The sequence below is a fragment of the Oncorhynchus clarkii genome, chromosome 1 (assembly GCF_045791955.1).
Source record: "Oncorhynchus clarkii lewisi isolate Uvic-CL-2024 chromosome 1, UVic_Ocla_1.0, whole genome shotgun sequence".
NCBI lineage: Eukaryota > Metazoa > Chordata > Actinopteri > Salmoniformes > Salmonidae > Oncorhynchus > Oncorhynchus clarkii.
Genome location: NC_092147.1, coordinates 34,584,660 through 34,600,821, shown reverse-complemented (window position 1 = coordinate 34,600,821; position 16,162 = coordinate 34,584,660). Strand labels below are relative to the sequence as shown.

General features: G+C 40.3%; 1 protein-coding gene across 1 annotated transcript; it reads left to right on the top strand.

Moving 5' to 3' along the window:
- Nucleotides 1-752: 752 nt before the first annotated feature.
- LOC139416105 (hypoxanthine-guanine phosphoribosyltransferase-like) lies at nucleotides 753-7,708 on the top strand. The gene is made up of 10 exons (XM_071164401.1): nucleotides 753-789; nucleotides 874-945; nucleotides 2,078-2,184; nucleotides 4,148-4,331; nucleotides 4,733-4,798; nucleotides 4,976-4,993; nucleotides 5,269-5,351; nucleotides 5,828-5,874; nucleotides 6,609-6,685; nucleotides 6,870-7,708. Exons 2-10 carry the CDS (start codon nucleotides 928-930, stop codon nucleotides 6,915-6,917), a joined length of 648 nt encoding a protein of 215 aa, XP_071020502.1. The 5' UTR covers nucleotides 753-789; nucleotides 874-927; the 3' UTR covers nucleotides 6,918-7,708.
- Nucleotides 7,709-16,162: the final 8,454 nt, after the last annotated feature.

Here is a 16,162-nt window from a genome sequence, read left to right as displayed (position 1 = left end):
TTGGCAAATGTATTTTTTTTTGTCCCTTGGATGTGTTTTGTACTGTATAATATGTAATGTCATAGAAACACAGGGAGGAGAATTGTGATGATAAGCTGTCTCCCCTGCAGTCTTGCCAGGCATTTGTGTGGAAGACATAGGGCTTGTTTTACATTGCAGCCGACAGTGCAGGCAACCTTGCATCATAAATAACTTATTTGTCTGTCAAAGTTTACCGATATACATTATGGTTTTGATTCTAACACGGCCATACATTCAAGTCTGGTGATCGATTCATAATAGGCAGTCCATCTAACAAAACACAGGCTATACCAAGTGAAAAGAGTGGTTTGAAGTTTATTTTTCCATTAGGATTAATTGTAGATGAACTATTGATAGAACCTATACTGGGTTAATTGAGGACAAGCTTTCAGACAATGAACTAAATAGTAATGGAAGCTGTATACAGATCATCATTGCGCAGCATGTCACTGACAGCAAGCCTCCCAAATGTATGATAATCCTTCAATGGTGCAGCTATAGGCATAGATTTGGACGTGTTAATTTATATTGTAACATACGATATAACGGACGGTGGTTTATGACAAAAAAAATGCACTAGGCTACAATTATTTTCAGCCAATTCGACTAATTCGTACCAGCAATGAATACGGCGGTATTCTACAATGTGCAGGTTGCGTCCGGTAAATCAGATTATTGGACGGTAAAAGGCTGGCTATGGTAAAATGGATTGTGACGTGAAGGTTTAAAATCCCGGGGGAGGGAGAGCATCGCATGTCCTCGCCCACGGTAAAGTAGGTAGTCGGCTGACAGGGCACATACGACAGACGCACCACCCATTACACTAAATAACATTCTTCACTATGTATCCAGGCAAGGCTCCTCAAATATCACCCTAGTGAGGCGTGAACCAGCACGAGCGGTAACATGGCCACCTATCACCAGGTAAAGTGTACCCTATGTTCTATTTGCAATGTCAGTCAGACAGATTCCTCGTCTTGTCTCGACAGAATGATATTCTGCAGAATGGACGTTTCTGATTTATGTGTCAGTGTGGTTTCATAACATCAGGATTGCGGGACAGGACGGTGTGAATACATATCTGACATTTGTTAGCTACCTTGTCTTCACGCAGCCTGTCAGGCCTAGTATGAAGTCCTGAAAGCGGATCGCACCCTCTATCTCGCTCACCCAGAAACAGGTGGTTGAAAGCAAGCTTAAATGTTGCAAGGATGACGTGTGTGTGTGCGTGCGTATGTGCTTCAGTGTCAAATAATTTATCTTTAGATGGTTCTTCATATGTATTTGATATGATTTTTAAAAAAATGTTATTTTAAATGAAACATTGAACTAGGAAGTTCTGCATAAACCCATTTCAAATTGGCTGTTTAAGGTTCTAGCTGCAATCCAATTACAAGCCTGAACAAAAAGTCGGACCAATCAGAAAATGTCTTTGCCATGTCTCTAAGAATGGCGGAGTTTGTTTTTCTTGGCCGGGTACCTCAGGTGGGTGGAGACTTCTCTTTGGATGGATGGAAAGGTTTAAAATGATCGGGCCATGCAACATGAATTTGACCTGTGTTGTAGACTTGTCTAGCCAGCAATAATGGCACCCAAACAAACCACAACAATGTCAGAAATCTTAAAGTATATGTTGCCACATCGTTCAGTGTTGATAGTAATTCGTCGGATGATCATAATATATTTTTTTATGTATTTGATGTGTTCTGACTATCTTGGTCAAATAGTTATTCTGACATTTTTATCTATTCAAAAAGCTACAGTTTTCTTTACTGAATGTCTAATCCAGAAGTGTCAGAACCTTATTACTAAACCCGGATTGACATTTCAGAACTATAAGGTTATATCTGTGATTGCACCCCCCTAAAAAAATGGATTTACAAATGTCTCAGGATTTCGGTACTCTGCAATTTAGGTACCTTTTAAGGCGAGGCCTTTATGAAAGAAGAATTCACTACAAACCAGTTCCGGCATCTGGGATGTGAGAACTTTGATGCTCAATATCTCAGAAGTATGCTTTGCACAGATAGAACCCAAGGTCGCTTTGCTCCGTCAGATACCTGATGATGAGAAGGGGTATGAGTTGGACCTCTTCTGTGTCCCCAAACACTATGAGGAGGATTTAGACCGGGTCATCATCCCTCATGGACTGATCATGGACAGGTAAGTCAAACCATCACCACTGGACTGGCACTCTTGGAACCTGGGTAGGCTACTGTACTGTAGCATCATCATCAAGTCCCAGGGCACAATGCTGCGTCAAGGTTATTCTAGTAAACAAAAAAATGAAACAAAAGCTAATCATGAAAAAACAATTTAGTAAACTGCCTAATAATTTTATTTCAATCTGTTTGAAAAACTATACTACAACTTTGACTCTAAAAGGAGCTAAAATAAAAAAACAAATTGTGTTCAGTTTTAGTTTTTTTCTCTTCTAATCTTTGGGCAAAAATCTAATGGGATTTTCAAGATTTCTTTCCTCTAATAGGGTATTCAAACTTCTGAATCTGGCAGGTAAATGCTGCCAGGAGATGGCGACGTTTCAAATAGGCCTAGCTAGTTTTTTAGCTTGTGCATCACTAGCCATCTGGTCTCGCTAGACAGATGGGTTGCCTTCCACAATGTTCCATCAAACAAGTCTGTACAAGTACCTGCGTCAGTTGGGATAGAGCGGAGGAGTCGGAACAGGGAAGCCCGTCACATCCGGTGACGTCACCACCTTGTCTGCTTGTTGCATAAACAACCCCGCCGGACACAAAGTAATAACTAGCTAGCGAGATGGAGGTTATTTTAATGAGTGCATTTTGCAAGTGGCTAGTTTGCATCATCTACCTCCAAGCCAGGTTATGTCTGGCTACAGGCTACAGAAACTCATATTTGTTGAGAGATTTGTCTGAGGCCCCTCCCCGGGAACATTTTTTTTCACGAAATGTCCAAGAGAATCCGACATCTTCCCCAGCTAGACCAAGTGCTGTTTCTCGAAGTCTGGGATTTTCGAGACTACTAGCTATCACCAAAGATGATCTATTATATTGACAAGCTAGTCGAGTGACTGCTCTAACAATGGAAATACAGGTCCACAAAGATGGAATGCAGGCGGGAGGAGGAAAGATCAGGTGGGATCATTCTAGCTGATGAGAGGGCAGATACTTGTGTGAACAACAGGCACAACTCCAATAGTCTAATTTTCAAAGTTGTGGAAATGCCACGTGTGTCCCCTTATCAGTGCATTCGTAAAAACCTAACCATTACGAAACTTCTATTCGATCATCAAATAAGCATAACGTAGCAAATTACTAATACAATTTTTGGGGGGCCAAACTCGACACTCTCATTGACCTCCATACATCAATTCCCCACTTCTACTAGTTAATGCTAATTTTCACGCAGACAGATTTAGGGTTGGTGTCGACCCTCTCGCTTCGCCTTTTTCCTCTCTGTTGTCACTTGCTAACAGAATTAAAACCTACAACACATAAATAGCTCCTAGCCTCCCACCCATAGGAGGCTACTTTCTGTCCCCAACACTAACACTAACACTAAAACTTAAAAACATTTATTTCATTTTTATATTATTTAGTTGATCTAAAATTATTTTTTTTTAAAACAACAACTAGTAAATCAAGTTGGGACACTAACAAACTGAATTTCAAAGAAAGACAAAAAGAATCCCCCCCCATTCAGTGCCTTCATTGTTTTTTTTTAATTGACCCATGGTTGCAAAGGTATATTGTGTGAAACAGCTCACCAACATATTTGTTAGACAAATCACTGTAAGGCATTCAGGCCAGCAGTGATGTAACAGCCACCATCAATTTGCATTGCAGACATTACGAATGAGACCTGAGTAATCGGACTAACCGGTTGTAGAATGCCATGTTAAACCGTGTTCTGAATACTGTAGGACTCCAAACAGAACATTTGGTTTGACCTAGGAAGCAACTTTTCATCAGGTGTCCACCTGGTCAGACTAACCACAAACCATTATTGTTTTGACTGACTAGATCACAAACCAACTAAAGATTGATGAGCCTTCACAGAAATTACAGGTCACGTGCTATTGTATCTTCCTCTCTCCTTCTCTAACTCCATGCCTTTTCTCTCTGTCCCCTCTGTCTCTCTCTAGGACTGAGCGCCTGGCTCGTGATATAGTCCGGGACATGGGGGGACACCATATAGTAGCACTGTGTGTTCTCAAAGGAGGTTATAAATTCTTCTCCGACCTGCTGGACTACATCAAGGCCCTAAATCAGAACTGCGATAAGTCTGTCCCGTTGACTGTGGATTTCATTAGACTAAAGAGCTATTGCGTGAGTGAACCATTCCACATTCATCTTCCTCCTTCAATAGCTTCCAAATCAGTTAAATACAGTCGATGGCAATCTTTATGTACAGTAAATGCTGGGTTACATGCTTATTCTGGGTATTGTTGCTGGAGAATTATGTTGTCTAGCCTGTTCTTAGATCAGTTTGTGCGTTTAGCCAACTCCTTTGTTATCTGTTCTCATGCCAACAAACACGACACGGGTTGGCTAAAGCACAATCGGATCTGCACAACTCGGATCTGCTATTGATGCATGAGCAGATAACACTGCCATTTGCCAACACTGTTCTGAGGTATATTTAGATCACTAGATCACGTTATGACAGATTTAGACCATCACCCTCATCCTGGGTGAGGTGTAGTTTTACTGGTGTGTATTGTCCCCAGAATGACCAGTCTACAAACAGTGTCAAAGTTATTGGAGGGGATGAGCTCTCTACTCTAACGGGGAAGGTGAGATTTGATTGCTTTCCATAACCACTGATCAAATATCTTACATCTTAGGAGTGAAATTGTAACCCTTTTACAGGCTCCGTATTTAAAAAAAACAATAATTCAAATGTTCTGATTATGTACATATTCATCAACAGTATATTTGTGTATTGAATTGTTTCCTCATTTCCTTTTCAGAATGTTTTGATAGTTGAGGTAAGACAATTTCCCTCTGTCTTTCTAGCACTTCATCTGAATATTACATCTCTCTAAATGTTAAAACTGCTGTAAATAAATGTGGAGCATGCTAGCTCTCACATCAACCGTAGCAATATGACCAGGGCACAAATCACATTCACTCTTGGGTGTACCATCGCTATGGCTGTCCACATAAATATTTTATTGCTTGCCTTGAATTGTTGTAGGACTGCTTTGCACGCCTTGAATTGAAACCCCTTATCCAACGGTATCTGTCCTGCTGATTGGTTTAGGACATTGTGGAGACTGGGAGGACTATGGAGACACTGCTATCACTGCTGAGTGAATGCAATCCAAAGATGGTCAAAGTGGTCAGGTGAGAACCATTGTATACAGTACTCTCTTTCCTCCCATATCATGCCTGCTGAACATTCTCTACAAGTACTGTGTTGCCCTGATTTAGACAGAAGTGTTGCAGCTCAGGATGTCAGTCACTTTTCCAATCCAGACAGCACTGTGAATGACGGCACTCTGTCTACCCTAATGCTCTCTCTTCCCCTTAAGCACTGATTTAGAGATGTTATGTGACTGGAACAGCTTAAGAGTTCATCTATGCACTGTTAACTGATGTGTGGCAGGACAGGATAACTCTCTGCTATCGAAGGGACTATTTGACTCTAGTTTAGGTTGTAAATGGTAATGTTCTTGAGTGCACTGTAGTACAGTATATTATTGAGTGGATTGTATTTTTTGCTGTGTAGACCATGTCATTGAGAACATCCCATGCCATTAAGAGCATGGTTTGCCTAGATATCCTATTAATTTCTCTGGTTGCATGCTTTGTCATTTCAGCCTTCTAGTTAAGAGAACACCAAGGAGTTCAGGATACAGACCAGACTGTGAGTTTTGCTGTGTGTGTGTTGGGGAAAGGGGATACCTAGTCAGTTGTACAAGTGAATGCATTCCACCAAAATGTCTTCCGCATTTAACCCAAGCCCTCTGAATCAGAGAGATGCAGGGGGCTGCCTTAATCGATGTCCACGGTGCAGTTGTTGGGGGTTGTGTGTGTGTGTGTGTGCGCGTGCCCACTGATGTACTAGAAAGAGCCTCAGCCTTAGGCAGGATGACCACACATAATGTAGTTATATTTTCTACATGAGATTAATATGCTTATCTGAAAATCTACTTTAAATGTGTAATTGAACATGGTACTCTAGTACTAGGATGCTACACACACGGTTAGTGATTATGCAATGCTTTTAAGTCGGACTTGGCTAAGCTTTTAAAGATGGTGCTGCAGGAAAAGCTGTTTACCTTAGACTTGCTCTATGTCCCTGGCAGCTAAAGGGTCAACCCCAGTCACAGACAACAGGAGTCAGCCATCTAGCCTCCAGAGAGAGAAAAGAGAAACATACTTTATGTATGTTGTTATGTAATACTAATGCATATAGCTATAAAGGAGAAATGTACACTAAAACACATCCCATAAAGTCATGACACAGATTTCTTGACATTCAGCATGCCAGGAACTAGACTCATATCAATATGTTAATACGTGTTGCACATAGCTTTTTTGCATGTATTTGTAGAGTGATTTCTGTCTGTTTTGTTTCCATCTCTCTGTATTTCCCAGACATGGGGTTTGAGGTGCCTGATTGGTTCCTGGTGGGATATGCCCTGGACTACAACGAGTACTTCAGAGATCTCGGTGTAAGTGGTCTGGGTTAGACATGATCCTGATATTTGATCATATTCTCTATCCAAGATTCAGCTTGTTGAGTGTTAGTGAAGGACCTAAATATAAGATCTGTTAAATCAAATCTGTCATTGGTGTATTCTTTCACACGTGCGTGCGCACACACACTTGTTACCATTGTGTTTTTGCTCTGTGCAGCACATCTGTATACTGAACGAGAAAGCAAAGGTGAAGTACAAAGTGTGAGTTGAAGATCAGGCAATGGACAGATGGATGAACCACTTTGGATGAAACACTAGGAAAATTGAGATTTTTGGGGTTCTGAACCAAATGTTTTTTTATTTATTTTTTACTCATGGATCCTACTTACATACTTAACAGAGCCCCACGGTGGTGTCATAATACCTATATAATCTAAAGGTCAATCAGATAAATGGTTCCAATTGGTTTTCCACCATTCATTTTTCCCATAGGGAATTTTAAAAACAATTAAAATAAGGGCTGTGTTTCGTGTAGGCTCACCCCGGCGTGATGTTTAGATACCGTTTGGAACCACCTTTTTGTTTGACCGCTGGATTTAATGGGTATTATGACTCATACATTGGTACTCTATGTGAACACATGGATTGTGAATTCACTTTGCAAGATGCTCTTTGAGAACATTTTTATTTCTTATTTTCAAAATGATTGTTGCCCTGGAAGGAGTGGGATGAGTAATGTGTTTTTAAGTAGAGGAGGACTCGTGTAAAGATGGTTATGGGAGATATTACACTATTATAATTTCAATGTATTTTATATATTATCTTGGGGCCTCGAAGGCCTCTTAGTCTGATTACGTTAGTAATAGTGAACAGTGGCGACCTGTCATTCAGGGTAGGTGTGGCAGAGCCCCACCTGTTTTGAGCCCCACCTGTTTTGAGCCCCACCTGTTTTAGGGGGGATTGCCTGTTTTGCATGTTATTTTGTCATTGATACGTGTCATATCAGTTTGTAAAAAAATAAATAAATAGTAAATTTAATAAAACCGCATACAAACATGGTCTCTCTTTTGCTTTCTTGAGTAAGGCAGCTCCAAAATGCAGGTGTTTCAGTCTAGCTCAGTGCTGTGAAGGTGGGGCAGCCAGGGGAAAATACAGAGCGTAGGGGTTGGTAATGTTTTCTAGTTGCACTGTGATTGGCTCAGGGTTCTGTCACTCACGGGGACACTACGTCACCGCAAAATCTACAAGGAGAGCTCGAAAATTTAAGCCCCTTGGGTGCTGCCATAGTTACATTAGAAGTGCCCATCCAAGAAGGCTCAAGATCATTGGCCACAGACAAAATGGTGTCAAATCACGTTATATCTACAGTAGCTTTAATTGGACAGGTCAACATCATACTTTCAAAATCTTAGGAGTCATGAATCAAGTTGACAATCTACTGGCAAATACTTTTTAATCCTTGTCATATCAAGAGAAATTATAGATGTATTGGTGCTCATTGGGCATAAACATTACACAAGTTGGAAATCGCAAATTCCACAATGAGTGGTTTAGAATGAATCAGTGGCTAACTGCAAGCAGTGCAAAGCAATCCCTAGCCTGCTATTCAGTGGGGAGGCTGTGTGGTCCCAAGTCTGGGTTTAAGGGTCTCTTTTCCAAGCTTAAAAGGATTAACATTCAACATGCTGTCAATCCAGCATGATTTCTGCCGCGCTCAAAACACCTGTTAACTCGGAACTGGGAAATCTGACTTCAGTGAGTTCAAGACTGGGGAAATAAGTTATGTAAGGTCATCAAACTTGGAATTGTAGGTCGGTAACTCGGGCCTCTTTCTAGAGCTACGACCTGAAGATCACTGATGTCATCATGATTCAACCCTGTTTTTTTTCCGCGTTCCCAGTTGTCTTGAAAGCACCATAAATCCAGAGAGAGTCAGATTTTGATGACAAAATTTGCCCACGAAGGACGGCCGCACCACCATGTTTAAGTGAGCACAGCACAACAAGGTGAGTGCAAAAATGTATTGTATGCTGCTGCATAAACTATGTTGTATACCAGGGAGATATGTATACTGTAGCTAAGAAAGCAATACTAAGTGTATGTTGTGTAGTAACCCGTTAGTAGCCCGTGTGCCTCACCCTAATCATTTGGTCAATTTCCCCTCTTAAATTCACCTCCTGTTTTGACTTGGTGGTGCACATATCGCCTATAACCTGTTTTAGAGAAATGTCATCATTGAATATTGTAAGAGCTTTCATTGTCTGCTCATATGCCCAGTTTTTTTCCCCTACGGTTCTGATTTGGTGTACAGGGAGAACACTGTAAGAACGGCTCATGTTCAGAATTCTGTCGCTGTACATTTCAAAAGTGCTAAACAAATAGTTATATTGACTACGTCCTAGCTCGCTAATTTTGTTGTAATTTAACCTTTTATTCAACTAGGCAAGTCATTAATATCTTAATCAAAATTACGGATTGCTTCTTATCCACTTGATGCCATAGTTTGTACATCTCAATTGTCAGTAGATACCACATCTGTTTAAGCAAGTCAGACATATTAGTTATGGTTTTTAAAAGGCAGTAAATGAGGCTCAATGAACTGTTTCACTGCCAGACAAGGCTCCGCTGATAGCCAGGTGTAGCAGTGGTAAGGTGTTGGGACAGTTTGTTGGTACCGTTTGTCACCGTTATCGTGCAATGAATGTATTGTTTAGTGTTGTGTAGGGGCTTTGGTGGCATGCATCCCCCCCACCAAAAAATGTGTTTACCCCACCATGATTTACATGCTACAATCTCCACTGATAGTGAATATTGATTTACAATCCACAGCGTCTCAGACTGTACATATCCACAGTGAACTCTGAGTCTAAAGTCATGTATCAAACACTTTTACTGCATTGAACAAACTACAAACCAATAATGCTGGAATGTACTGTAACATAATTTTGTTTAATATACAATGGAAATGTGATGCCTGTTTTCTTTCACCACTCATTGACAGCAATATTATTCATCTTGAAACCTTTTGCTGGTGGGTGTGTGTGTGTTTGTCAAAGCTGACTTCATGGATTGTCTTCAAACTCATTCCACGGAGGGCCCAATGTCTGTGGGGTTCCGCTCCTCCATTGTACTTGATTGAGAACTTAAGGTCACTAATTAGTAAGAAACTCCCCTCACCTGGTTATCTAGGTCTTAATTGAAAGGAGAAACCAAACACCAGCAGACACTAAGCCCTCCATGGAATGAGTTTGACACACCTGGCCTACAGGTGTATGTCAGGGCCTTCCCTTTAGAGATGGAACTTAGGTTTACCAAGTTTTTTTTAATGATGCATCTTTCCTACAACTGCCTAATGTGTAACATGCGCTTCCCAAAATACCACGCAGAGAGAGCGGTCGCAAAGTGCGTAGTTGGAACGTGTCGATACTGACAGGATCAAAATAAAGGGAGCGTTGCTCTTTTGTCAGCTTTCTCCATTAAAATCCTGTATTTTTGATGTCGTGAAGAAGTCATCTCATTTTGGTTGATATCTTGTTTTTGGTTGAAATCTGATTAAACTCTGGCCCAGGTATCTAAATGCTACTCCAGTAATAGAAACCAATTTATATAAACATGCATAGTGTTTGTGAGCCATAAACAAACGTGTTAGTTTTCAGCAGGGTATGCATGAGCTCAGCACACTGGGCAAACTGTACCCAGTCAACACACTGGGCTCGGGCTTATTCTGTTTGAGACCCGGGGGCGGGTGGCTTCATGCGAGCTATTCCCAAATCCAGCAGAATCATATTACTCTGAGCTCCGGTTAATGGTAGTCAGGCCGAGTACACATCAGCTTATCCGGGCAGATTAAAAATGTTCAGGAGCAGGGCCATTTGAGGTGTTTATTTGGCAGGTGATGAAATACCAATTTGAAAAAAATCTAAGAAATGTGATATTTCAACTCCCAAGTCATCAAATGTACAAAGTCATTTAAAGCACAAATTTGTGACATCTCTGTGGTCCTGTAGGTATCAGAGATGGTCCCCAATTTAGAGAATCTCTGATGCTATAAATGCTTTTACTTTTACTACAGGCTATGCCAGTGTTTTCTGTAGTTTGCAGTCCACCCAACTGAAAAGTGCACATTCACTTATAACATTTGTTCTAGGCTACCAGCATGTAAGATCTTGATTCATCAGAAGTCGTTGTATTTTGTATATATGGGGTGGCAGAGTAGCCTAGTCGTTAGAGCATTGGACTAGTAAACGAAAGGTTGCAAGTTCAAATCCCTGGGCTGACAGGAACCCTTTTTTCTAAGAGTGGTGTAAGTAAGTAGATCCAAATGAAATAACACTGATTGTAATAATATTAGATTGTAAAGAAAATTAAATCCTATTTTACCTTCCCCTTTTTTCCAGGTGCAAAACCCTTGTCCTGATTCAAGACTCCTCTCTTGGTGAGTCATGTGCCTCCCAATTCTCTCTGTCACTCACTCAAACTCACACTAAATTGCAGAGAAGAGGACGAGAGTTGCAGATTACACCCATTTCTAACACTGTTTGTAGGAATGATATGACTGACCACTTTTGAACATTATAATATTTTGTCACTCTATTGTAGTGGTCACCAACTGGGCGATCTTCAAGGCATTCCTAGTCAATCACCAAACATTTGTGTAGAAAACCCAACGATGAATGCTGTGGTAAAAGCTTTCTTCTTTGTTGTGTTGCACTGATGGCGGTAGGAGCCCTGCACACTTATCCCGCGCTGCTGCTGCAATGAAAAAGTAGCAAAGTATCAATGGCCCTGCATTTTTATTATTATTAGCAGCTTGTCACTTTCTCTGGACTTTGGAATAACATGAATTTGTGCATGAGGCAAATGCGGTGTGACTTCAGTTTCCTAATCGGGTAGAAAACTCTGGTCAGTCTCACTGGAGGAAAGGAAGGAGAGAGCGGGAACCTCTTCTCTCCCTCCCTCCTTCTGCTGACACTAATGCCGTGTTCAAAACAACTGGGAACTATGAAATCTTCGACTTCGCTGCTTTATTGCCTATTTACGCATACTTACATTTAACTTTATTTTTTTAAGACTGCCACACTGTCTTCAATTGAGGACCCTCTGTCCGGGACGTTGTCCTCATTATTATGGAGCGGTGTGTTTTTATTTAAAGTTGTTTGAATATTACATGTATTAGGTGTGGCGTACCGCAGACAAGCCACCAGGGGGAGACTCGTCGAGGCGTGGTGACAGATGGATCACGTGGCAGTGGCTCCCTCTGCTGGACGTACCAGGTCTCGACAGGTCCTACGGACAGGACTAATTGGGGCTGCTTTAGGCTGGTGAGTAATTAAGGGTCTGGGTGGCCAGCTCTAGGAAAAGTCTTGGTGGTTCCAAACTTCTTCCATTTAAGAATGATGGAGGCCACTGTGTTCTTGGGGACCTTCAATGCTCCATAATTTTTTTGGTACCCTTCCACAGATCTGTGCCTTGACACAATCCTGTCTCGGAGCTCTACGGACAATTCCTTCGACCTCATGGCTTGGTTTTTGCTCTGACATGCAATGTCAACTGTGGGACCTTATATAGACAGGTGTGTGCCTTTCCAAATCATGTCCAATCAATTGAATTTATCACAGGTGGACTCCAATCAAATTGTAGAAACATTTGAAGGATGATCAATGGAAACAGGTTGCTCCTGAGCTCAATTTCGAATCTCATAGCAAAGGGTCTGAATATTTTTGCAATTAAGTTATTTCTGTTTTAATTGAATCCATTTTAGAATAAGGCTTTAAAGTAACAAAATGTGGTAAAAGGGAAGGAGTCTGAATACTTTCCGAATGCACTGTATATTGAGACGTGGTATAGGCAGAAGCCGACAAGTAGCAAAATACAACTCAATTGATTGAATAAGAAATTCAATATGATTGAAATGGGCCTATAGCCTACTGTTTATATTTTAATGCAGTCATCTTGGTTTTCATTTGACACATGTTTTTATACATCACTTGTTTGTGTCAATTGCAAAGACATTGGCAACTTTGTATTCGTAGGCAACATTGTTCTGAAGTGGTCACAGAGATGGATAAACCATGTGATTCTGTTTGGTGGAGATCTTCTGTGTACAAAGTGATGCGGGAGGGCAAAAAAAGCATCTAACGATCTACGTGGTCTGAGGCGTTAGATTTAGAGCGTTTGCAAGTGCAATGTTAACAATGATTTTGGGAAACATTTATGAGCTTTAACGATGTGTAACAAGGTTAGTTATGTTTCCACTTGCCACTGCAGAAATGTGTATTTAATGTTTAGGTATTTTAATGGGTTGGTTCAAGTCAGATGCCAATAAGGTGTAATTTCATTGGCTAAGCTTGCAGATAGCGGGAGATCGCAAATGTACATTTATCCAAGTCTGATATTGATATGCAAGCAGTAGGTAACGTTCTGAAGTGCATTCTATGTAAGTAATAATGCCTGCGAAGCTGGTGTTTGGAGGATAAATTGGCATGGGGGTTGTTAGGTCCGAGACAAACCGTGTCAATATATCCACACATCTAAGGTTGCTATCCAAGCCGGCTGGTCGTTCGTTCTATTAGTTCGGTTGCCAGATACGCGACCCAGTTGTTCTTTTTGTTCTGTATCTATGGATGCGACCCAGTCGTTTGTTCTAAATATTCCATTGCCATATTGGCTGGCAACGTTCTTATCCCTTGCTTGCTAGTTAGCCAACCACGGCTAACTTAGTCAGAATAACATCAAAGTAGCTGCATTTGCATTTGTTAAGTTGTTTTCTAGTGACATTTATTTGGATACATCCATAACAATGATCTAATTAGGTGTGATTTCACCTGGCATAGAAAATGTGCTCACTCGTTAGGACACTGTTGTTCAGAGGAGCTAACCAACAGCACAGCTACAATCACTTCAAACTGAAGATGGAAAGACTGCAAACTAGTTGCACTTTGTTTCGTTTTAAATGTCAATTGACATTTCATTGTATATATCCATAAAAATGATGCCAGCTGATTCATGATTTAGACTGGCTGAGAAACGCTGCCTGCCTGTCTCGTCCCGACTCCCGACACGTTCATTGACAGCTGGAGTGCCTGGCTGGGCTGATGAGACTGTAGATTGTCAGATGGAACAGAGTAAATACGTATTTTAAGGTCATAGATTTAACTAATGATCACTTGTGGAGTAGACACTGTCTGGTGGTTTTAACCAATCAGAATTCAGGATTAGACCCACCTGTTGTATAATACCCCATAATGTCAAAGTGGAATTATGTTTTTCATCATTTTTACAAATTAATTAAAAATGAAATGCTGAAATGTCTTGAGTCAATAAATATTCAACCCTGTTGTTATGGCAGTCCTAAATAACTTCAGGAGTAAAAACCTTTTTTAGCAAGTCACATAAGTTGAATGGACTCACTCTTGTTGCAATAATAGTGTTTAACATTATTTTTTAATGACTACCTCATCTCTGTACCCCAAACATACTGTAAGGTCCTTCAGTCTGTAAGGTCCCTTAGTCGAGCAGTGAATTTCAAACAGATTCAACCACAAAGAGTAGTGTGGTTTTCCAATACCTCGCAAAGAAGGGCACCTATTGGTAGATGGGTCAAAATAATAAAATCAGACATGTAATAGTCCTTTGAGCACGGTGAAGTTATTAATTACACTTTGAATGGTGTATCAATATGCCCTGTCATTACAAAGATACAGGCGTCCTTCCTAACTCAGTTGACGGAGAGGAAGGAAACCGCTGACTTTAAAACAGAGTTTAATGGCTGTGATAGGAGACAACTGAGGATGGATCAACAACATTGTAGTTAGTTACTCCACAACACTAACCGATATGACAGAGTGAAAAGAAAGTCTGTACAGAATAAAACATATTGATGTAAGAAATGTGCGAGCTGGAACAGGAGCCTATCTCCTGTTTCTGTAGCATGAGGCAGCTTGACAGGACGCTAGTCTATTACCCTAAATCTCCTTAACACCAGGTCCCATTTTTAGTCTTTGTATGACTCTGAACTACCAACCTTCCAATCTCAGGGTGGACACTCTAACCACAACACCAAAGAGTTGGAACCCTCAACATTACATTTTCTTCTTATGAAGTACGATGTTTAAGTGTCTCATGTTGGTTCCGTTTGTTGCAAAAGTTTACAGTTCCGAAAAATGATCATCAATCACTCACCGAAAAATAAAATGTATTATCAGTAACTAGCCTAACAAAAAACATGTCAAAGAACAGTAGAGTGCAGAGTGACTGGTTTGGCTAAAACCCTTCTCTAGAATTCTGCTAAATGACCCAGGAGCCTCGGCTGTGATCAACCTCAAATTAACCTGTTGAAGTCAATGAAAATTGCATGAAAGAGACTGTAATTCCCCTCAAAAGTTTAAATATACAGTATATTTCTGATGTATTTACTTTTTAACGCATTTTGTGTTAAATGTTTTGTATACCTGTGCAGATAATTGATTCAAATGTATAACTATTGGGCCTACTTGTATTTTATATATAAAAAAAGTTCAACTATAAAGTTTTGTAAAAAATTGGTTAAAGTGAATACATTTTTGTTATCAATGTTTTCGGTCGTTATTGTAAAAGAGAATGCGTTCTCAATGACTTACCTGGTTAAATAAAGGATAAGTACATAAAAAATAGTTGGGTAAGTTGAGCCACCCTTGTTTGTAGGAAACCATACACAAAATGTATCCTTTGACCAAATGGTCCCGTCTGGCTCAGTTGGTAGAGCATGGTGCATGCAACGTAAGGGTTGTGGTTTTGATTCCCATGGGGGACCAGCACACAAATCTATGCACTCAATTTAAGTCGCTCTAGTTAAGAGCGTCTGCTAAACGGTACATGTAAAAAAACATGTCTGAAGAAAGACACCACATGGAAAAAGTGATGTTGGAGGTTTTATGATGCTTGTATTTAAATCAAAGTAGATACTTTAAGATTGTTCTATACATCAGTTGGGGTCGTAAGCTACAATATGAGGTCCTAAACATAGCATGAAAGCGGCTTCCTTGTAGCTGTGTGTGCTAATATAGTCAATGTTTGCCTTGGTGTAAGTTGAGCCAACAATCATGGGGTAAGTTTAGCAAATTGAAGTGTTTTCTTCTCACATGTAATGCAAGGTATTATTGCTGGGATATGTTAAAGTGTACAAAAAAATGATACAAAGTGTTTGTTAGGTGTTAAGCCGGTGTTAAAAGGTGCTTAAAATTATTAAAAGAAAAAAAATGCTATTGTGTTAAATTGTAAATAAAGATAGACATGGTTTTAAAAAGGTAGTGGTAATATTTCATTCAGTACCGACACCTGCCCGCCCTTCCAGCATCACCACTCTGGACGGTTCTGACTTAGAATATGTGGACAACTACAAATACCTAGGTGTCTGGTTAGACTGTAAACTCTCCTTCCAGACTCACATTAAGCATCTCCAATCCAAAATTGAATCTAGAATCGGCGTCCTATTTCGTAAACATAGCATCCTTCACTCATGTTGTCAAACAT

Coding starts and splice junctions, on each gene's coding strand:
- LOC139416105 (XM_071164401.1), top strand. Junction 2,185..4,147: donor CATGGACTGATCATGGACAG/GTAAGTCAAACC, acceptor GTCTCTCTCTAG/GACTGAGCGCCTGGCTCGTG. Junction 5,875..6,608: donor TTCAGGATACAGACCAGACT/GTGAGTTTTGCT, acceptor TGTATTTCCCAG/ACATGGGGTTTGAGGTGCCT.